The sequence below is a fragment of the Ammospiza caudacuta genome, chromosome 1 (assembly GCF_027887145.1).
Source record: "Ammospiza caudacuta isolate bAmmCau1 chromosome 1, bAmmCau1.pri, whole genome shotgun sequence".
Classification (NCBI taxonomy): domain Eukaryota; kingdom Metazoa; phylum Chordata; class Aves; order Passeriformes; family Passerellidae; genus Ammospiza; species Ammospiza caudacuta.
The window spans coordinates 10,290,458-10,314,749 of NC_080593.1; the positions used below are offsets into that span (position 1 = coordinate 10,290,458).

The window sequence follows — 24,292 nt, forward strand, 5'->3', positions numbered from 1 at the left end:
CCCATGTCTGAAGGGCTGGAGGCAGTGAGGGAGGGCTGGGTGGTGCCTGGCTGCTGGCTGGGCTGGAACCACCCCATGACCTCAGACACGCAATTTACAGGTATCTCCATTAAGGCAAAAAACATTGTGCAATGAGCATAATTTTAATCTTGGTGATGCCTCGGGTTTTAGCTTTTCTGTTTTTCAGATTCTGTACAGCTTTAGTTTGTAGTTCTGAGCTTCATGTTAGGGGATGGTGAGCTCTCTTCACAGAGCAGGCAGACACAACAATTCCTTCTCTAGCTGGGGACCAAGGACAACCAATCCAAATCTCAGGCCCAAGAGCATAAACAATGTGGACTGAAGAGAGAAAGACAAGAAGGATGGGACTGCATGGGCTAAAGCTGTAATTGGACAATTAACTCCAATGTGCTAATGGACCAAAACTTATAATGGTCATTCATTTTGTGACCATTTTGGTTCATCTAGGGTATAGCCCTAGGTGGGCTCTTGTACTACCCATGCATTACACCTTTTAATAAATACCTACTTTATTCCTTTAACATTGTCTAGCCTCTATTCTAGGTCAGCCTTCACAAGGCATCAGTGGGAGAGCATCTGGTTGCAAGAAGAAAATTAAATATGTGGCTTAGATGCCTACATTATCTGCATCCTTGGTACTAACTGATCAAAATAGCTATAATTTTTAAAAATAGTTAAATATAAACCAATTTATATATTACTCAAGCCTATGTTTAATAGTTAAGACATTTCCCCCCATTGAACTGGGTACTGAATCATCTGAATATTCAAGTCATGAGGAAGCTCAGGGGAGAATCCAATCCCCAGCTCAGCAGGGCTAACTCCAAAGCTGTGACACCATGGAAGGTCAGAGCCTTCCCCCCTTGTCAGCCAAGTTCTGCACATCTCCAAGGATGGGCATTCCACAGGCTTTCTGAGCAACCTCTTCCAGTTCCATTTCCCTCTCATAATGATTGTTTTTCACATCCAATAAGAAATTCTCTTGCTCAAGTTGTTTCTGTAGCCTCATATTCTCCTCCAGTCATCTCTGGGGAAAGTGTTTCCTTTACCCTCCTGCAGGCAGGAGCAAGCAGCAAGAAGCTGTCCTTTTTCAGGTGCTTGGGTGGGTGGTGCAGGATTTGTCCATCAGCTCCAAGTCTTTGCTGAACATCAGGAGATGCCCCTTGGTGTCAGCTGTGGCTCCCAGCTGCTGTCACCTGCCATCAGTCCGAGGCTGCTGCTCACCCTGTCACCAACCAGCCCTGGCAGCACGGCCTGCCCTCAGCAGTGCCACAGCCACAGCTGCCAATGTCACCCCTTAGCAGATTATTCCTCCACTCTGGTGCAGATTTCTACTCATCTTCCAAGTCTACCCATCCATCCCATCTCTCTCCAGTTTGGCTGTAAGGATACTGTATAAGACTGTGGAAAAGTCTTTGCCAAGGATAGGAAACAGGACATGCTGTGCTCTCTCTTCTTCTCCAAAAGGGAGGGAAGTCAGGTTGGTAAAGCCTTTGCCCTGATAAAGCCATGATGGCTATTTCCAATCACCATTTTGACCCTCACACATCTCAAAGTAAGATTCATTTCCATAACCCCCAGGAATATGCTGTAGTCCTCCCAGGAACTGAGGTTACATGCAACCTCAGCCTCAAGAGTATCTATGATACAATTATTATTTGTTTTACAAAAACAAAGATACAAAAATACTGATTTTACACTCCCAAGAAGACATTTTTATACAGAACAACCCCTTTGCAGCTGTTGAAGAATCTTTACTATTATATAATTTCTATACACACTTTTATACATTTTGCTTGCTTTAAATGTACAGAATAACAGAAAACAGTTTTAAGCAATTCACAAGTTTACAAGGTAAGTTTTTTACAAAGCAATACACCTTCCCTCAATTTTCATGACAAAAGCTTCTGCGTGGTCAAGGATTCAAAAACTCATCCAAAATTTTCAGAGATGATTCACACAGGAATCTGAAATGCCATAAAAAAAGAATGCATAACAGAATTAGAAATGCTAAATGCCAAATCAATCCTCAACTATTTGATTCTCAGAGTACAGCTACCACATGATTTCTTTGACAAGTTAGTCTGTATTAGTTTATTAAAATGCCTTTACAAATTACTTTTGAAATAGCTGGATTCGTTTTCTTTCAACTTTTCATTTTTCTCCTGATCATCTCTGTCTCTAGAATAACCAACAGCAAACCAGTTTAAATTACTATGTCAATTCAAGCACATTTTCTAATATTTCATCATCTAGTTAAAGAACCCACTCATTTTCTGCACAGCATTGTTACTCTTTTGTTTAAACAAAACAGTGAAATCCTTTACAAGAAATTCACTCTAAGACCACTTTTCATTCGTTTGCTTTCTTCATTTCTCCCTCACTCTTCAATAACTATAATTTTTCTTCTCACCTGTGGCAACTTTTTTCCAAGCCTGAGCTTTCAATCTTGTCCTTATTAGCAGCTGCCCCCTCGAGCTGCCCTCACACTCCTCAGCCCTGCTCTGATCTCTGATCTCACACCCCTCTCTGCAGTGCCTTTAAGCCAGAATGAAACTCCAGTCTCAATTAAAGGTAGTGTTACAAGGTTCTACAGAATTAGGAGAATTAGTTGTGTTCCGTGGGTTTAGGCACAATGCTGCTTTGTATAAATTTTATTTCCTTACAGTTGAAGGCTAAAAAACCAATGGATTTGTGATGTGGGACCATTGGCACGTTGGCCAAAGCCATCACTTGGGCTCACTCTGCTCCTCCCAAGCTGAAGTCAGTTTTACCAAGTACCTTCCTAGGGATCTTAAAGATGGGAGGCAGAGAAATCATGCCCAGAGTTATACACCAAAACAATTCAAGAGCAATAATTTACAGACACAAGAGAGTGCAATTAAGAATCTGAGAGCTAGCTAAATGATAATACTAAAAAAAATATTTCAGCACAGTCATTAGCTAAATTTAAATTCTAATACTCATATATTAAAAAGCTAAATAAAATAAATACACTTAAATACAGTATTAAGTTATTATCCTATAGCACATTAGGTTTTACAGAATCTAATATTTTTCTAACCTCCAAACGACTGCATTGACAGCTGTACCTGCATTTTTTTTGTTAAGCATAAATATTTGCATTTTATAAACTAATGTGTGTGCCATTACTCTTGAGGAAATTCTCTCAATACACAGTATGTTGTCCAGAATTTTTAAATGCACTGAACAGCATTTTTAAAATACAGACCCACAGGACCATCTGAAACCACTAGCTCAGCTGAAGAGGGAAGAGTAAATTGCAGTGAAAAGTTTTGCTTCTGAATTAGTGCACCAATTCCTTGTATAAGGGCAGCACCTTAATTACCACACCAGACAGCTTTTTTACTTTCATTGCTAATATGTAAGAGATTACTCCTAAGTCTGAAGTTAAGATGCTGGCACAGAATGCCAGTTCTCTTGGGAAATTAAAGAATGTCACCATTTCCTGGCATACCTGGGTGTTGAATAAAATAATCCCTCAAGGAGTTATTAGGAGCTAATGCATTCAGAAGCAAAAAAATAGTAATACTATTAAGAATGAGCTAAAACCCAGCAATGTATTTTAGCCAGCAGCAGCACAGTGATGTGTGTTAGAGGACTGTCTTCAAATTAATGACCAGAGCTCTAGCTTGCAGCATACCATAACAAAATTTGGTGTTTGGTAAGCAGAGCAGGATGATAAAATAGTTTACAAACAATAGGGCATGTTTTAGAGCATGCATAATCACATTTTAGCTACATGAGCACACCAGCAGCAGAGCACTACAAATGGCACATCAGAAACCACCAGAGGCCCAGCCCAGTCTGACGTTCTGTCTTACTGGGAGACTGCAAACACTTCCATTCATGGTGCAGAACCTGATCACTGCAGAACTCCCTCCAAACCTCTTCCCAGCATCAATTATTTTACCCTTCTGGACTGAAAAATTCCCCAACATAACTGTACAAATATGAACCCCCCCCAAATTCTGCAAAGCTGTGTGACAGCTTCTGAATTTTATCATAGTGCAATTCCAATTCATAGAAAAAGTCTTCCCATTATCATATTCATATCCCTAACCCTTGAATTTTGTCTGCAACTGCCTCCTGGGTTGTATTACACAAAGGTAGCCACTCATATATCACAAAATTAAAACACTGTGTAGCATCTCATACTCCTCATCTGCCCCAACATGCAGGTTGATTTGTCCCAGTTCATTGGGCAGAGACAATCATATAGATTCATAAAGCAATTATCTGTGTTCTCACTGAAATTTATAGTCACTAGTGCTCTCAAGTGGCAGCAATTATTCACTTTAATGTGCCTATCTATTTAATCATGTTAAGATTCACTTTAATTTCACAGCTTTTTTTACTGCCTTGATTAGAAGAAGTGCAAACTGAAACACGATATCCTGCTGCTCTCCTTCTTTTCTACATAATTATTATTATTATTGTTAAAAATATTCTAGTAGGGCACTTGGCAACCCATTGTAAAATAATTTCAAGGAGAAAAGAATGAGGTTTTGTTTATTTGTGTTTGATTTTGTTTCTAAGCAAGGTTCTGACCAAAGGACATTCTGTTCACAGCCAAGCAGCTCTCCAGCTTTCCTGCAGGTCTCTTTTGGGTACTGAAGGGGCCCAGAGCACCATGCTCTGGATGGAGGCACAGCTCAACCACCAATGTCATGTCAAGTCACTAAAATGTCAGAGAACAAAGTGCTTTAGGCCAAGGATCCACAAGAAGAGCACACAGGGGAAGAGCTGTGCAAGAAATTGTTGAGTAAATGAAGCTCCTATACAATGAGGCTCCTTTACAATGGGATTTTTGGCTTGTTTGGGAGTCCCTGCTTTGGTGCCTTTATTTTAAAGTCTGTCTACTCTACATTCCTTGTTTGACTCAATAGTAAGGATCACTAGTTTGAAGGATGAAAGACTGCAAGGGCCTCTGCATGTTCAGGCCTCTGTGGTGCATTACAAACTTTCTCAGAAATTTTGGATTAATGTCCATAACCCCAGTCTGGTTTCTTCACATTCTGTATTTGAGCTTATAATGTCTCCTTTGCACACTTTTTGATTCCATGGGCAGTTCAATAACTAGGCAGAAATCAGCTGTTCACAAATTTTAAGACTTAAGCAAATTTGAGACACTAAAGGCTAAAGCATTTATCATGATTCTGTCAACAGGCCTCAGATAACTGATTGCAAATACAATGCAGCCAATCACTTTCAAAAAACTTTTCACAAAAGATACACAAGATATGACACTTGAAATCCATCATCTAACAAAAAGAGCAAAATAAAATCACCTGTGGAAAGGTCTCAAAGTCATTGTTATATTCAGTTAAATTTTTACTGCCTGCATAGGTTTGGATTCATATGCCTAATGCTAAAGTGGGAGAAAAATCTCCTAGTAATAAGAATTACTAACTGGACTATTTGCTTTATTCTACCCCAGCTGCAAACAGACCTGGATTTCAGAAGTGAATCCTGCAATATATAGATCAAGTGATAACACATTCAAATTAAATGAAAAAAGCCTGAAGCTAAATATGTAAAGATTGCAATCACAGCAGATATAAGGGCAGGAAATTTAATACTGTGCTGGGCTCAATACCTCCCACTTCCCCCCCAGTATTTTAAACCTTGCAATCAATCACTCAGAACACTCTAACAGTGTTATGTAAGTACAGAACAGAGCCAATTATTGCAGAGGGGGGATAGGAGAGCTCAGTGCTCCTTTCCTGCAGCACACCCACCTTTCAGTGCCTCTGGATTCCTCTGTGGCAGCATCCTTGCACATTATCAGCTTCCTTTGAATGGCAGGTGCAATATCCTTTAGAAGTGAAGTTTTGTGCTTACCTATTTGAAATGAGTTGAAATGTTGGACAAAAATAATAATTTATCAAAAAAACCCCAACCCCACCCTTCCATATTTTCATAAAATAACTTTAAACAGAAAAGATTGCTCAATGGAATATTAGATTAAATTGGATTTTCACTGTCCTGGATTAACTACTGTGTATTTCAATGCAGTAGCAAAAAGAAAGATGGAAAAAGGACAAAAATGTTTTAACTGACCTTTAATTATAATCACAATGCAGACAGTAGCTGTTAGACTAAAAATCCCTTCAATTTCTTCCGAGAGAATGCACTCCATTAATTCATTTAAAATTGACCTAAGGAAAAAAACATAAAGAAAAAATATGTTATAAATCACATTTCCTTCAAAATAGAACCGAACAGAACATGTTTGTAATTGTGCTAGTCTGCCACCACAGCTTCAAAGACACCAGGCAGGACAAAGCAGCATGACTGGGTAACTGAAAACTATGTGCTGCCTCTGGATCTGAGAATATCAAAGCATGGTAAATTGCTTGGGAAGAAAATAAAGTCTGCAAACAGAAAAAGTGGCTGTTAAAAGAAGTGACGAGCTTGTGGTACATTTTAGGAAAGTCAATCCATGAAAAAACTACTGGTTCTACAGGAATTTGATTTCCAGAATTTACTGAAATTTCTAACTCAAATTCCTACAAAAGTTTGAAAAAAACCATTCTATGACTCCATTGGTTTGCTAGTGCCTACTCAGGCTTAATTAAAATTTGATCTTAAATGTGTTTCTCATAAATATTAAAATAGATGTTTTTCCAATTACAACCTAGTGAAGATCATTTATAACTAAACAATGCTCTGAAACACATCCAAGCAACATTTTAGTTACTGAAACTATGGACAGAATAATAGAGCTATGACAGCAGCTCCTTGTAAAATACTAACTCTATATGCATCTTAACAGATTTTGTGACTTCTAGCAAGAGATGAAAGTATTACCAGCAAACTCTAGTGGTGTTTTGGGATATATGTCAAGGTAAGAGAAATAAAATGAGTCTCAGATGGGGTCCAGCAACCAAACTAAACTGCAGTAGGGAATAAGTCAATAGCACAGAATGGAAACTAACTGGTCATTAGTGTTTGTGGTAAAAAACCCAAATTTAACTTTGAGAAGCAATTCTCAAAACCAGAGAAAAATAAAAGAACAAGAGGGATAAAAGAGGAGATGGAAGAGATCCACAATCCTGGTACTCCTCAGAGCACAAAGCAAAATGTTCTGTGAAGAACTAAAGGGAAAACTGAGAGCAGCAATGTTACAGAAACTTTCCCTAACATATTTCAAAAAACCTTTAGCAATATTATTATCTGTTATGAAAACTGAACATCATACATTGCCAGTCCTGACTTCAATTGTTCTTCAGGCTTTTATTGTGCTAAGATATCAAAATGAAATATGCAGTTAAGAACCAATTCAGTAAAAACATTTTGCAGAAATTCAAATATTGCTTCTAAGAGCTGAGAAAGATGAAAAATCTTCAGCTTCAGAAACAAGCATTATGAATTTGCTCATGCATTGCTTCAGTTTCATTGTATCATTGTGGACTAATGTGACCAAGCACTGATTCCATTTCAGCTTGCTCTTAAATTGCTAATGGACAGAAGTGGGATCAGTCCTGACTTGGTTGTTATCATTGTTTGGGTCACTAAGCACACTCTTAACCTCCATGAAGGAACACTGGAATTTCATTAACCTGTAACAAGACTCACTGAAGCTGCCTTTCCCCACCTCCCTCTGAAAAAAGGGTCATATGAGCCTGCAGGCAAAGATAAAATAGAACAGAACAATAAGCTATTTAAAAATACATATAAGGTTCAGAGGTAAGTAATTGGTTCCTATACAGATATTCCCTACTAAAATGAAGGCTACTCACACAATTGGACAGATATTGCCAAGCCTCCCAGTATTATCACTTCTAGGGGGGTTGAAATTCAGTGCTAGAGACTGGTTAGTACTGAAAATAAAACAGATTCTGCTGAACTCAGAGCAAGATGACTTTGAGCTCACAGAGCAGGAGCTCACATCAGATTTTGTAATGCTAGAGGCTTTCATGTTGACATAAAGATGTCTGAAATACTGAACCATGCACTACTGGACTCTAGTTATGGCCTAGCAACACAGATTTATAAAAGAGCCTTAAAAGTAGTCTCAATTCTGAGGCACCAGTAGAACCAGATGGAAATTATCTCCAAATCTTTACCCCAAAAAGAGAAATACTAGAAGATACAATTTTTTCCCCAAGTACACAGAAACAATTTGGCCCAAACTTGCAGTTTTCTCCACCAAGAATGGACAAGATTCACCTTGATTACTACAAGAAAAAGTTTCAGAAGAATTAACTGATTTTCTGCATCTCTTTTGTAAAGATATGTGTAAAAATAATTGTTTCACTAGAAGAGAACACCTTTAGCTGCTGCCTCATGGCTAGATTTGCATTATGTGGACTATTGCTGGAGTCTCTGGAGTCTTTTGTTTTGCAAGTTCAACTAGAATTAGAGAAGGATTGAGAAGAAAACAAACCACCTCATAACAGCAGAGACATGGATACTCAGTGCCTGTCAGATGAAAGAAGAGGAATTAGTTGTGGTAAGTCAGGGAGAGCAATAGGACTTCTAAGTCCCTTTGTAATTTAAAACAAGTCTGGTGTGTAGAGTCATGTTAAGAAAAATTGAATATGAACAAACCATGCAAAATTAAATTCAGTTGTGACAATTTTAGAAGATATTTAGGGCCCCCACTAAATAGAGAAAATATTCTCCCAGTTTAAGTGTTAAAAAATAAATAACATAAGCTCACTTTTGGAGGCTTTCAGCACTCAGATACTTCCTATTTTGAATGTTGTGACTTTAATACAACCATAAGTACATGCCACCTTGTTGCAGATGTTCAATCAAAGGATTAATTCTATTTCTGGCATATATTTTATCTCAATATCTCTGTGTTGAGGGGACTCAGCTTTATAAGTATCTTATGAAAGAAGCAAGCCAAGATGTATGATTAAAAAACTCATAATGCTTAAGTCTTGTAAATAAGAAGCACACTTGGTTAAAAAATGAACTCAACCCCAGCAATCAATACCTACAGGCAATATGTCAAGAAAAAGGGATTATTAAAAAGGGATTATTAAATAGTCCAGATAAATTTAGAAAGCAACCAGTTCTTCAAGATTTATTTGAATTTAGAAATTAAAATCTTATTGACAACACATAAACTGTTCAATATTAGCAAAAATCTTGGAAAAATTAATATAGAAACATTTACCTGACAACATTAGCTGACTTCATAATTACAGCCATTAAACTGCTTGAAAGAGGGGGAAGGTCTGAAATAGCCTTTGGCATAGTCAACTCATTTTCACTGGAAGCCTAAAAAAGAAATAAGTCAACAACCATTGTAGCTCAAGAAAGATGTGTATGCAGAACATTGTATTTCAATAATTACACTAACCAGGACCTATCCTTAAACAATTGGAACATTCACAAGTATTCTTTGAGTTGCTTTAATTCAACTGTGTGGTGTCCAAATAAACAAAACTAATTTAAATTAGAAAGACTGAAACTAAAGCACATGAACAGTATTTGTACCAAGGCAGATATTCTCTGCAGTTGCTGTCACCAGAAGTTTCACTTATCTACACTGGTGGTCACTCTTCACAAAGGCACAGCCTGTTAAACACAAGTGAGTCCCCTCTGTGGCTCCAAGCTGAAGTGTGCATCCCTGATTTCCAAATGTAACTTCAGTGACAGTGATTTTCTGGATACCTGCTCTTTTTGGTGTAAAGTTCTGAACAGATGACAAATACTTAGTTAGAACTGAATTTTTATCTACAACCTGGGGGCAGGGAAAAGCCCAGCTCAGATGAGTGACTGGAATGAACACTCAGTCTATGAATCTCCAGTATATTCAAGCCCAGAAATGTTCCCTCTGCATCGTGTGTAAAGAGCATCTGTCCCCCCCAGCCTCTCAGCTGATACATCAGTATCTGCAGGCAAACAGCTGGTACTGCTGCAGTGCCTCCTGCAACAGAACCTTGCAACTGCTCTGTGGTTCCTTCTGGCAACTGTTCCTTGCTCTGTTTCTGACACATCCAGAACCCACAGCAAAAGCACAGCCTCTACTGAAGAGCCTCTGCTCTTCCTTTTTAGTTCTCAAAGCTTCCAATCTTACTAATCATATTTGCTCCTAACATTATCTGCATTAGAAAAACGGGGTGGGAATGTTGCCCTTCTCCTTCAAGGAGAGTTGTGGTTCCTGGCACTTTCAGAACATGAAATAACCTCTGTCTACACATTCTTTTCAGTATTAGAGACTCTTTCTTGACTTTCCAAAGCAATGCAGATCAGATATTTGGAAAACCAAAGGAACCAAAACCAAGATGCAGCACATGAAATGTCTCTGTATGGAAGCAGAGAATGCACAAGTGATCAGTGCCAAGCAGGGCATCAGCCTGCTTTGAAACAGGGCTACAGAACCTTATGGGACCATTCCAAGAGCAGGGAATGGGAATCTGTCACACATCAGAGGTTCACTTCCCAAACTCCCTAATGCTGGGTGGGATGAAGTCAGGTATGTCCTGTCCTCCTCCTTTCCCTGAGCTCTAATTGCTGAACACAGCATTGCATGGTGTGGCATAAGCCTTTGATCAGTTTGGGTGCATGGTCTCAGCTGTGTTCCCTCTCAGCCTCCTGCCCACTGACAGCCTCACTTTTTTTATAGAGTGAAGGTGAAGGAATCAGGGAAATATTGACACTGCAAAGCACTGCTCAGCAACAGCCAAAACAAACTGGTGTGTCCTCAACAATGGCTTGGCCACAAATGCCAGCCACAGCAGCACATGGAGGAAAGCTGACACCTTCCCAGCCAGAGCCAGTACAAAGCACAGAGGAAATATCCCAGAATCCATGTTATTAATCCCCAACACTGCCTTACTGCCAAATTCTCCTGTCAGAGGCAGACACTGAAATAAGCATCAGGACAAGTCTGTTCCTACACAGCTGTAGTCAGAAATCTGAGAGATGAACTCTAATATGAAATTATAGCAAATAAAGTTTCCTGTTTGTTCCATGCCAACACACACAAAATCCTCATCTGCAGTACAAAGATCAATTTTCTGAATAAAGCTCTGTCATTCCAACATAACATTTAGAAAGCAGAAGGTGTTAAATAGAAAAAAGAAAATCAGGATTAACTTTACCTTCTGTAGCACACAATTTATCTCTGCTACTATTGCAGCCAGGAGAGTGGAGAGAACACCCTGCTGAACTGCTGGGAATGTGGAATGCCAGCACTGCAGTGCATGGATGAATTCTCCAAGAGGCATCTGAATAGAGTGAATCAACTAAAACCAAAAAGAAAAACACATCTGTTTTTTTAGACTGCTTAAGTATAAATCATCTATACCAGCAAACCTCTCTGTGAAGTGCAGACCACACACACCTTGAAAGCTTTTGAGGTATTCTAGTCACTTGGGATCAGAGGGGAATCAGCAACAACTGGGAAGTCTGCTCACAAATTTGAGAAACAAACAAAGCAGTGGCTCTTACAAAAAAGAACTGAATGTTTTTCACAAGTCCTGAAAAGTAGATCAGCAAATTTCCCAGACTGATCCACCCATTTCACTACTATTTAGTATCTTCTTTGAAATACAAGAAGTCTACTTTTCTGTGAAGATGTGAGATTTTCAAGAATGTTAGAACATCATTCATATTTTGAAGTTGCTATCATTCAGACTAAAAGAAATAAATAATAAAGAAAAATTTTCCTCCCTCCAAGATCATAATGTATATAAACAAATCCTTTGCTCTGGATTGAGAAAGTTCATCTAATTGCAGATAAGATTAACAGCCTAGAAGTATCACCATGTTTCAGAATCACTGGCAACAAAAGAACCAGTAAATTGCAGAACAAATGCATTATGTCATGATGAGACCAAAATGGACAAAAAAACCCTGGTAACAAGAAAACTTGGAAAATTTAACTGAAAATTTAATCATGTGTCTACCCAAACAGTTGGTAATAGCAAGGTAACAACCTCAAAGTGTTTTAAGTATACCCCTTTGCATAAAAATGATGGATTCATCTACATATTAGCAATTACGTATCAATTTGGACTGTAATATCATACCTGAATTCCTTTTTCCTGCTCTTTCTTAAGTCTGTGTGCCACACATTCTAAAATTTTCTGGAAGACGTTTTGTAGAGTGTGGAAAAGATTTGTCACTTCCTCTGTCTCAGTATTCTGATTTAAAGAAGCTTCAATAATTTCTTTTAGAGCACACAGCAACACTGGAGCACAAAAGCCACCTCTCTCTAGAGAAAGAGATAAATATCATAATGTAAAAGTTGCAATATTAATCAGGTACAACCTTAGAATGGAACTCAGTTAGATACAATAAACAGTGAGAGTTTACAAGTGTAGACAATACATTTCATTTCTGAGCACCCTTAGCTGAAATTTTCATACAGTCCAATTAATATTTTAAGTATGAATCCAGTGTTACCTCCAATTCTTAAAAGTTAGGGATTAACTAATTTGCTAATCCAAGAAAAGCCAGCCAAGTATAAATGCAGATGTTGCTGTTAGTACAAAAGAGGGTACCTGTTTGCATAACCTGAAGAGCCATTTCTAACAGGTGTGCTTGAAATGTGACATTTCCCAGGCCCACCATTATGACATCTTTGCACACTGTCAGGTAGGCCTAGAAGAGAGGTGCAAAATTATAGGAAACCCAAACTTCATGTAAAGTAATCATTCAGTAAAACTGAAAAATAATAAAACTACAAACTCTTAGCCAAGGTGCCCTGAGAGCTGGTGTACCTAACTGGAGTTACTCAGTTCACACCTGCTGAAAAGCATGAATTCCAACCAGTCCTTCAAACGCTTCCATTGCCCTTTCCCAACAGTAAATGGTTTCTCAAAAGGCAGCAAATCCTCTCTTTTTAACTCAGGCTCAGATCAAAGGCATTGATATTTATCATTTACTGAGGCAAAATATGACATCTCTACCTGCCTTTAATAGCAAAATTAAAACCAGCAGACAAAAAGAGCTTTTCCCTACAGACACACAGTTGTTACATACTAAACAGATTATGAGATGGAAGTACAGGCAGAGTAAGAACTTTTTAATCAGTCTGTGTATATATGAGCTGGGTTGTTCAAAGACACTGCCTGGGACCAAAGTTAGCCAAATCTTTCCTTTCACCAAAATCTGGTAAAAGCTCAGTGTTAAAAATCCACCTTGGGTTAAATGAAATGTCAGAAGAATGCAACAGAAAACAGCTCAGAACTAGCTAAAACCTCACCCACATTATATCATCAAATGCTTTCTTTGAAGGGCAAATCAAGGTCAGGGGTAAGGGACACTGCAAGTGATGGCACAAATGCCAGTGCAGTTTGTCTGCACACAAATTGCTACACCTACAGCTTTTCAAATTGAAAGCAGCTTGATTTATATTATAAGAATCATCTAACCTGGATAATGAATTCAGAAACATCACTGTGTTTTGAAATACCATCCTCTTGATCACTTGCTAGTATAAAAGGTACAACTTGACTTTCTATCCAAGCACCTGTCTCCTTCAGAAGTGAAATGTGATCTTCTCCTTCTTCAGAAAACTGAAAAAAAAACCCAAAGGGAAGTTTACCAATTGTCTCTCCAGTTGTTTTGGAACTTCCTTATACTGTCAACTGTAACTCCAGCTTATTTTGGAAAGCTATAACCATACCTTATGCTGAAGATGAACAGTCAATCTGCAAAAGAGGCTGAAGGCTCTTAGGCTGGTTGCTTGATTCCAGCCACCAGAATCTGTTCCTTCCAGAACTGAGCCAAGAGATTTCTGAAATATCAAGGTTTACATTTGTAGTTTTCAAAAAAACCTTTCAAATGTTTCTTCACTCAATAGCTTTAAACAAAAGGTTAAAGAAAACCCCAAACCCACAAAAACAGCAAAGCACCAACCCCAAATAAGCAACAAGCATACTTTACTTCCATTTTTCAATGCCATAACTGATTTTCAGACTATTCCTTATTCGCATATTCTAAAAGTTGGGTCCCTTAAAAACACTCAACACTAGATCAAAAAAATTTTGAGACATCTAAGACTGAGAAGCTGGCTTAAATCTGCCATCTCTATAAACAATTCTGAACTATTATACTTCTACTTTAGAGTATTTGTTGGAATAAAAATAAAAAAGAAATAAAAATCAAAAGGATTTTTTTTTTCTACAAAAAAGATATTTTTACAAAGGGAGAGGGCATAATGAACCTCATTTATTTGTTCTTGCAGGCATTTTAGTTTGACTCAGGCAATATATGATGTTAAGCACTGATTTTATAAGCACTGTTTATGAGAAGGAGAAAACTACCTTTGCAGCACCGAGGATTTTCAAAAGCTTCTTCAGTTTATTTTTAGGAACAGAAAGTAGGCAACCACAATTGACAGGATGAGTCAATAAATACTCAATGTAATCAATTGCTAGGTCTGGCTTGGATTCCTGTGTTACATGGATCCGTACTCGACGCCCAGCTGATTTAGCATTCTGAATAGGAAGGAAGCACAAAACCAGTACAACCCTGTTAGTATCTGACTGTAGAACTGATTTCAAAGCAGAATAATACAGCATTAACAAGTCTTATTCTATTTTTAAAAAGCATGATGCCTTAAAGCAGTCTGGCAATTCCTCTATTCCCTGTGACATGCATTTGCACACCTTTGTTGGAGTGAGTGAGTCAGAGAGCCAATCACAGGCTAATTCCAAAATGTGCCCCACTTGACCCCAGCGGCACAGGCAGTCGATCAGGATAGAATATTTGTTTTGGTCAGCTCCACTGTCAATATTTCTGAGTCTGGAAACCACACCACAGCTTAAAAGAAAACAAACAAAGAGATACATTATCTTCACACCCATAAGTGCAGAAAACAATTAGTAAAATACAAAATAAGGATTCACCAATGAGACAGACTTGAACATCACAAATTTTACTGACTTATCACAGTTTTAGTGTCTTAATTTACCCAAATGGGTATTTAATATATCAGATTGCGAAAAATGAACAAATACAGCCAGCAAGAAACTTCTTGTCATTTGCATTTTGGATTTCCAAACAGTACCTGAACGTAGGAATAGCAGCAGGGGGCATAAATGATGCCAGAATAATCAGTGGAGCCATGCACCGCTCATCCTAGGATCAAAGAATGACACTCTATGACACAGAGGTACATACATGCAAGCAAAACTAAAGACAGTACTGAAAAATTGTGATTACAGCTCCTCAAATTAAGGATTTCCCTTTTACAGTACAAATGGAGCTGAAAGGAGCTCAAAACAATATGGCTTGCAATCTGAAATGTCTGATTCCTGGTTTTGGAGGTCAATTACCAATTATCATATCCTTCACTTTCTGACAAACTGCCAGAATAACTACCATGAATAGTCATGGCTCCATTAAGTTAATACTCATTGCAATAGAAATAGCAGCTCCTCATCATTTTTTTTCTACTAGAGACTAAGGTTTAATTGCACAGCCATGACACCACCTAACTCCTCTCAACCTTAAATGCCTAAATTCATTCACAAGACAAACTTATTAAAAAGACTAAAGAAAAAGGTTGTTATATAAGGATGGCATTGTTTAATGCACTGTTATTCATTACAACATGTCATAATACATGGTCTAGGCCACAACAGAATCTCACTCAGCTTATACAGAAACCAATCTATGTTAAGAACTCTTCAAAAATGGTTTATCTCTATGTCCAAACTTCATGGAAACAGCCAAATGAAATGATCATCTACTTGGCCATTCCAAGATCTAAAACCTTTTTTTAAAGCTCATATTTTTAAAAGAACTTTTAAAATATATTTGTAGCTTTTTCAGGAAAGAGACAGGCAGCTTCAGTATGTTTGTAGCCTATTAGGAACTAAGCCTCTGATAACAGGTCCTTTTAGATCCAAGCTGCATACTCACTGTGTAAGAATATCAAAGTCAAAGAGGTTGCTTGCTAAAGCTGGATATCTTGTCTGTTCACCAGACCCTTTCAGAAAGGATGCTACATCCTCTGCCAAAAAAGTTTGGAATGTCTTTGAGAACTTCCAAATGCTTTCAGGGTAGAGAGCACTTGTGTCTCTGTGCTGCAGAGTAATATGTAGCAATGAGCTGCTTTTCACTCTCTGATTATCTAAAGCAAAGTTGCAGTGGAGCAGCCACCATATTTCAGGACACTTCAGCATAAAAGCCATCAACTAAGAAAAAGATATCCAGTATGTAATCCTTCCAAATTCACTCTGGGTGCAGCAGCCACTATTGGCCACTCTCAGGATGGCATCCTCCTCAAGAACTACACTGAAACAATCACAGCAAGGAGACTGAGAATTTGAAAATGACTGATTTTAATTAACTGACTATATTGAATCCAGGCAATAAAAAAATAAATGCATCTACAGATTATTAGAGAGTAGATTTAAATTAGTAGAAACCTCAGAATCACAGAATGGTTTGGGTTGGAACGGACCTTAGAGATCATCTTGTTCCAGCCACCCTGCATGGGCAGGGACACCTTCCACTTAGCCAGGTTGCTCCAGGCCCCATCCAACCTGGCCTTGAACACTGTCAGGGATGGGGCACCCACAGCTTCTCTGGACAACCTGTGCCAATGTCTCACCCTCAGAAAAAAGAATTTCTTCCTAATATTTAATCTAAACCTAATTTCTTTTAGTTTGAATCCATTCCCCTTGTCCTGTCATTACATTCCCCTGTAAAAAGTCCCTCTCTGTCTTTCTTGCAGGCAATTAGGCAAACCCCAAAGCCTTCTCCTTTCCAGGCTTAACAATCCCATTTCTTTAGGCCTTTCCATTTAGGAGAGGTGCTCCATCCCTCTCATCATCTTGGTGGCCATCCTTTGGACTCACTCCAGGAGGTCAGCAGGACATGTTTGGCTTTCTGGGCTGCACGTGCACTCTGCCAGCTCAAATTCAGTGCAAAAAGAGCCTCAGCTGCTTCAGCTGCAGCTGAATCATAGAAGTGGTGCTGGTGGAAGAGTCTGGAGGACAATGGGTAGAAAAACACGTGGACTCTAATGTACACTGAGTACTAATTCTACAATGGCTCTTTTGTATTTACTGTTTTCCAAAAGTTCTAAAACATTCAAAATAATAAAACCCTAGAAAAACCTTACAAGGAGAGCAATTTATTGCAAAAGTATTTTTGAGCTGACTATTTGGATAATGGTTCATCACTCAGACACTGCAGCTGGAGAATAGTTTCTGCCCATTTGTGGGATTCCAAGAAAATTGCTGCTGTTTATAGTTTATAGCAACAATGAAAAAGAATACTTAATGTCATAAAAATAGATAAAAGATATAAAACATGAAAGCATCAGAAGAAAATACTGAGAAAATAAAGGAAAATCTAGGCTTTCTTTACCTGAAATACTTTAAAATAGTCAGGAAGTACAGAAGCAAATTTCTTGATAGCATATTCTTTGGCATCCTCATTATGATCTAGTGCCTTGTGGATGCTTCTCCAGAGTATTACAGTGATCTCCAACAAACTTGCCATGCTGGCCACATCATTTACTGACAACACATTATCCAACACCTGAAATACAAACATTTAGATGATATTACCAATGATATTTTCAAATAGAAATTTAAATTAAAATAAGGCTCTAAAGACACTAGAAAAAATCCTTCTAGATTCTTTACAAAGACACTCATCACTGTAGAACAGGAACTCCATAACTGAGTTTTAATCTCTCTAACTTCACATATCTTGCAATAGTAATTTTTAAAATAATTTAACTGCAAAACCAAACCAATTTATAATCAACATTGGAATTAGACAACTATTAATTTAAAATAAACTTCATATTCCTTCTATCTTTTTCTAGCTACTTGATCAGATTTCTGCTACTGCAGGACATGAAAATCCAATAATGTAACAGGGCTTGCAAGGGTTTTTCAGGGTGAAGAGAGAGATGAGAATGTTGACTTCATGTTCAGAAGGCTTGATTTATTATTTTATTATATATATTACATTATTACTATGCTAATAGGAATAGAGAGAAAAATTCTCAGAAGCTTGCTAAGCTAAGAATAGAAAAGGAATGAATAAACAAAGGAGCTCTCTCTGATTCTGTCCCAGAGAGAGCTTGGTCTTTGATTGGCCCTTAATTGTACACATCCAACATGGGCTAATCACAGGTGTACCTGTTGCATTCCACAGCAGCAGATAACCATTGTTTACATTCTTTTTCTGAGGCTTCAGCTTCCCAGAAGGAAAAATCTTAAAGAAAAGATTTTTATGAAAAGATGTCTGCAACATAATGGCAATTCTCCCCTTCCAACTCCAGAGATGCCCAAGGACATTCCTTTAGACTTTCTGCCATATTCTGTCTCACATTAAGCACCACTGAAAAGTAGTTATCAGAATTTAGAATAGAGTGGACTTTCTTACACTGGTGTTCTCCTTTTCACTTCCATCTTCATCATCATCCTCATCCCCACTGCCATGAAGACTGGCTTTCATTGCTTTCTGGATGCAGGCGTTCAAGCAGCGCCGAATGGTGAGCATCAATTTAGCTACATTTAAATGGAGCAGGAATAAATGAGACATTTACTATTTGCTAAGCATGTTGGTAATAAGTGCCTCTAATTACAATGTTGGAAAGCCAGTATGAAAAAGTAGGCAACGGAACCAGAAACAGCTAGGAAAAAATGGAGCAAAATTCCTTGTACAGGAAATGGAAAAAACGTGAACATGTTTTATATCCTCAAGTATGAAGAAGAAATGACAATATTATCATCAGGCTCTGGAATTTTACTGTTAAAACAGTATACTGAAAACCCCAAATAATCACCACTTTATCAAATCAGAACCAGAAGAAGCTTCCACAACTCCTACATCTAATCTGGCACAGCTGTTAAATTAATGACCCACGTTCAAGAACATTTTCCCTTCGATGTCAATGTTCATTCCTATGTCAATTCCCATTCCCTCCTGTGGCAATTCCCATCCTTTGGAAAAGATGTAGCCCAACCATTGCACTCCTGAACAAGGAGCTCAGCTCTAGAAAAAGTGAAAGGGTTATGCCACTCTGGTGGAAGTACAACAAGCTGATTTCATAACCTTATCAAGATGATCAGTGAGAGGCAATGGTTTGGGCATTTCACCCAAGTCACTCCATGCTGATTACTTGAGTTTTAACAGAACTCCTCTGAAACAAAATTTTCCTGATTTTACTTGTTTCAACAGAACTTTTCTAAAAAGCAGGACATGCTGGGCAGTACATGCCCTCTTCACTGAAACTTTCAGAAGCTTTCTGAAGGAGGACTTTTTAGATTTTCTCTGAGCAACTTGAAAATCCTGGTCCACAAATCCCAGACACTCAGATTACCAGATGTAAACATTTTTCAGTTTCTATATCATCTTTCACATGAAGATCTCAAATCACTTAGGGCATCAGGGTATTTGCTATCTTAATTCTACATGAGAAATAGGTATCAACTGAGATAATTTTAAGGTACATGTGGGGAGAAAGGGGAATAGAAAGGGGAATAGACCAGGTACCACCATGGGAGTGCACAGTACAGCATCATAAGAACAGAGATGAGAAGTTTTGATCTCCTCACTGTTGAAAAAGCTGATAACTTTGCCTGCTGTGCTTATTGCTGGTGTCAAGAATTTCCAAAACTACAAACTAATACTACACTAAACCCAAAAAAAAACCAGCAACAATGTACCCCTGTTACAGAAATAAGAAAAAAGCATTTACATCATATGATATCAGTAATCCCAAAAGCTCCCAAGGTTTTGTGCTTTACCTATATTGGTGGGGGCAGTGAATTCATAGGCATACTGATAGAACTTCCTGGCTGCTGCAGGATTCATCTGGATGAGGGTGACACAGCGCTCACACCACACATCCTCGGGCTGGGCACTGGGGAAGAAGGAGTTCAGCAGGAGGTTCACGATGCGCCGCGACACCGGCCGAGAGTCCGCCTCCAGCCGGGACAGGAGGTGCTCCATGGGACAGATATTCCAGAACTTTGGGGAGTAAAAAGATGTTCAAAGGAGTGAAACAAAAACAGAGGAAAAAAACATCACCTTCATTGAGTGATTTCCATGGTAATAGTCTAATCAAATATAAAGAACATCAACCAGGAAAGCATGAGCATCTTTTATTCTTACACCAATGTGTACTGGAGGTCAAATTCTGCTGCAATGTCATTCTGCTGTGCTGATGTTTTAAATCTCCTGGTATCTCTGACTCACTGCTAAAATTGTCGTTCAAGCAATTCCACTTCACCTGCAATACTAATGCAATTCCATAAATACAGGGAAGAATTATTTACACTACAAGGATATCACCATAAAATACAATTATTACCATTATGTGCCATGTTTCATATTCTCCTCACAGGACAAAGTAGGTCTAAACTACTCACAAGTATTGTGTACTTAAATGGATCAACACCGTTTCCAAAACCATCCCAAAGCTTACATTACTAAATACTGAATGCATCCCATTCTTAGCAGAGCTCTAATTTATTTGTAACACAGAAATCAAATGCTATGAAATTCAGAAAGACTACACAGCTGTTTGCCAGCTGTAACACTACATATGTAGTTTTTCTGAGAAGATTCTGAATTAATTATGCTGGACAAATTAAAATTAAAACAAACAAAAAAGTATTTTTCAATGCCAAAGAACTTATTTTACTCTTTAGCAGAAATATTTGCATCAGATAATTACCCTGTGAATTTGAGCTAGGAATGTCCCTATTAAAACTGTCATAAAAACTAAGTTTAAAGTGATCCCAGGACTTCCTAGAGATACACATTACAGTTTTTAAATCAATAGGGAGTTATTGAAAAACATCTAACACTTACTAGGATTTTTTTTCTTTATATAAACCTGATCTTTCCTTCCCCTAAAAAAGCCCTAACATAGAGAATTATCTTTTTTCTCTGTCTTCAATTGCAGCAAACTCAGGATAATTCACAAAGTGACCTCAGCCACTCCTTGTATGACTTCTCCTCTGCACCCTTCACCACCTTCAGAGCCCTCCTCTGGATGCCTTCTAATAGTTTTATGTCTTTATTAGTCTTAGCAAGAGACTAAACCATTGTTAAATTAAAATATAAAATTGAAATTAGGAAACTATAAACATTGGAGAGTGGAATAAGAGCTCAAAGATGTTGTAATGCCTGTGGCTGGACAGTGGCACCCTAAATAAGAGTCCACAGCAGAATACAAAATACATTAAAAATCACTGTAAAGGACATGAAAATCCTGAAGGATGTGGCCACAAAATAGAAGCAGACATTATAAAAACAGAAGAATCAGAGCAAAAAAGCTACTTAGGGTTAAGGTGTTAGGCATTTAGAAGAGTTGGGCAGCTGAGGAAAGTAGCTGTAACCCACTGCTCTCCCCTGCCCATCCAGAGAGAACAAGGCCCCACAGAACGCTCGGGATACCACAGATACTAAGAGTATTACCAGAGCAAAGCAGGTTATTTTTTTTTAAGAACACTGCAGCAGTCTCAAAATCTACTTTTTTTTTTTTTTTAAATACATGCCATGATTTTGTCTCCTTGCTACTTATCAAGTACCATTATCCTACCTTGGCAGCCTTGGTAGCCTTCACTTTGAGCAGCATTTCCACAAAAGCCACTCGCACCTTCTCAGAATTATCATGCAGACTGTGTCTGCTTGCAGGCAGGAGCTGCTCCAGGAGTGGGTGACTTAGTTTGTTGTCCAAAATTATTGGCAGGCACTAAAATAAAAAAATCAAATCCAGAGAATGGAGCCGAAAAATCTGTAGCTAAAAATTGTTGAAGAGGACTGTGACACTTGTCATGTTAAACAAAGCAGGGGCAGACACTGTGCATGCTTGTTTTTGTAATATTCTTTGGTAAAATATGCTTTGATTACTTCAAATTTGCAGTGAACTCTGTTCAGTGAACTCACTTCAGATGAATCAGCTTCAGACCTACACTCAGACCATGGTCTTGCCCTCTGCCTGAGGACACACCAGCTCTCTAAAATATGATGATTTCAAATTAGAAATACTTTTTTTTTAACAATTAATTTTTAAATCAGTACTTTCTGCTTATCCAGGATAGCTCCCCCATGAAGCAGTAGTGGAGCAAGTGAGGATTAACAGGATGACAGCTTCAATCTGAGGCTGAAGTGACACAGACAAAATCTTCAAGTGCAAATGTTGATTAGGGAGTTCATTTTTCTGTCCAAGCTATCACTTATTTCTCACATGCCAGAAAGATGTAGATGAACTATTTCTAACATAGTGAGCAATGCACGGGAGGAGGCATGACCAGACCAGCTGTGGAATTACATCCATCCAAACCTCAGACACACAAAGTGGGAAACAAAATCCCAATTGTGCATGCCTTGGGATGCCTTAAAGTCAGTGATGTAAGAAATTCTGGAGCTGCCTACATATATTTTCAAGTCTAAGCGTTATTTCTAATAGCTAAAAAATATTAATTATTGGGTCCAAACAGTCTGTGTACAACTGGAATTGAAAACCTTACAGTCAGAAAGGCAATCAGTTACTATTTCAAAAGACATTTGTGTCTTCCAAACATGTGGCTTTTATGAAATGTGCAAAACCTCCATGTAGGAGGAATTCTATTGCCTCAGACATTTTGAAGAACAAGATATTTCCTTGATTTAAAGTGGCCTATACTAGAAACCTGTACATCAAGTAAAACAGAAAAATTACAATCATGATAAAAAACATTTACTTTAAAAACAGAGCATCGAACATCAGCAGATGTTATATCACATGCCAGATCTCCAGTTATCTTTTTTAAAAGATCAGCAAGAATTGTTGGAGGAATCATCTCCCAGTACTTGGATATGATCTGAGTAACTCCCAGTATCCCTGTAGAGCGAACAACTGGATGGGGATCTTCTAAGAGACTCTAAAACAAACAAAAGAACAACACTGTGAGCATTTGGAAAATTGTGACTCTACTGCTGTTTGATCTGAGCCTATCATAAACAAAAGGCATTCCATTACATTTTAATCATTATGAAAACTGTCATACAATAAAAGAACTGTAATATCAATAGTGCCTCAAGGAATTTTACTATGAAGAAAATAAGGAAATTTAAACCAGAAGCAAAATTAAGGTAACTACTGGCCAATTTTTTCATTGGACTTTTGAATTTTTTCTTTTTAAATAAATCAAGTCTTGCATTTGTGACTTAATTAAGAATATCTGGATTTCTATTTATATGAGTTTACACTGATCACTGTTCCTATGGAACAACATAACAACTTTGAAACTTTCAATTATATGATGTGAACTCAGGAATCCCCCAACATTTTCTTAATGAAAATACTGTGCTCATTCTCACCCATCTGGACTGGTAAGGAGATTTTTAGGTTCTCTCCATTATACTTAATTTCACAAGTATTTAGTAATACAGTACTGAACTTTGATTGAGTGCTTCCATAGTAACTGTGAAGCTCTCCCTCACAATCCTAGGTTAAGTAAGGATCAAGATCATTACTCATGCATTTCATCTTTCAAAGGCATCTCTCATTCACAGAATAACAAATAACAAACCAAAATATTTCCTTTTTAAAGTGGTGTATAGCATCTGCAGAAAACATACTATAGAAATTTAAAATATTAGTTTAATTTTGTATTTTCTGTACCACAGACCTCTATTTCCCTACAATTATTCAGAAATCCCATACATTTTAATTGCATCAACGATTTTGTTTTTAGTTAGTTCTGACAAAAGTTTCATTTTTAACATTTTAATTTCATTAAAACTTACAAAAAGTTCTTCAAACTGTTTCTGAATTTCACTGTCCATCTCTTCAGCAGTAAAACTGGGATCACGAACAGGAAAAGCATCCACAAACAAAAACGCTGCATTTGCTCGAACTTCTGAGTTTCTGGCCTGTTACAACGGAGAAAAGATATTTTTTCCATAAGGATCAACTGTAAATATCCAAAGGTGCATCCTGTCAAATACTGTTCTCCAAACATTTCAACAAGTGTTTTTAATTAAGTAAATGGAAGAGATTAATTTACAAATGGATGGAAGAACTTAAAGTCACATAAGAGTTTTAATGTTTTATTTACATTTCTGCCCATTCAGTAAAACCTGAGTTATTGTTACAGTCAGCTTTCAAAGCACATCAGCTGCAACGACCCTGAGGAATCACAGTCAGAGCCCTTCTGCTTTCTGTAAAGTGAATAAATTAAAAGCAGTTGGGATTTCTCTTGATGGCCTTACAGCTCCTCTTCAAGACAGAAGACTCTTGAATTCAATCAGACTGGATTAATTAACTTGCTTGTCAAGAGACAGGTGATTTAATTGAAAAGCTCAAGCC

The 24,292-nt window shown here is 37.8% G+C and overlaps 1 protein-coding gene across 1 annotated transcript in view; it reads right to left on the minus strand.

Annotated features, from left to right (window-relative positions):
- Positions 1–279: 279 nt before the first annotated feature.
- NCAPG2 (non-SMC condensin II complex subunit G2) overlaps positions 280–24,292 on the minus strand; it is a 44,964-nt gene continuing 20,951 nt past the window's right edge. Inside the window, exons 11-28 of the mRNA XM_058808292.1 lie at positions 23,731–23,856; positions 22,683–22,862; positions 21,539–21,691; positions 19,737–19,959; positions 18,370–18,494; positions 17,338–17,511; positions 15,026–15,096; positions 14,625–14,778; positions 14,280–14,453; positions 13,640–13,750; positions 13,386–13,529; positions 12,513–12,612; positions 12,039–12,223; positions 11,109–11,252; positions 9,176–9,279; positions 6,106–6,203; positions 5,784–5,886; positions 280–1,988 (exon numbers count right to left, since the gene is read on the minus strand). Of these exons, the coding sequence (XP_058664275.1) occupies positions 1,937–1,988; positions 5,784–5,886; positions 6,106–6,203; positions 9,176–9,279; positions 11,109–11,252; positions 12,039–12,223; positions 12,513–12,612; positions 13,386–13,529; positions 13,640–13,750; positions 14,280–14,453; positions 14,625–14,778; positions 15,026–15,096; positions 17,338–17,511; positions 18,370–18,494; positions 19,737–19,959; positions 21,539–21,691; positions 22,683–22,862; positions 23,731–23,856 (2,421 nt within the window). The 3' untranslated portion in view covers positions 280–1,936. The remainder of the gene's footprint in view (positions 1,989–5,783; positions 5,887–6,105; positions 6,204–9,175; positions 9,280–11,108; positions 11,253–12,038; positions 12,224–12,512; positions 12,613–13,385; positions 13,530–13,639; positions 13,751–14,279; positions 14,454–14,624; positions 14,779–15,025; positions 15,097–17,337; positions 17,512–18,369; positions 18,495–19,736; positions 19,960–21,538; positions 21,692–22,682; positions 22,863–23,730; positions 23,857–24,292) is intronic.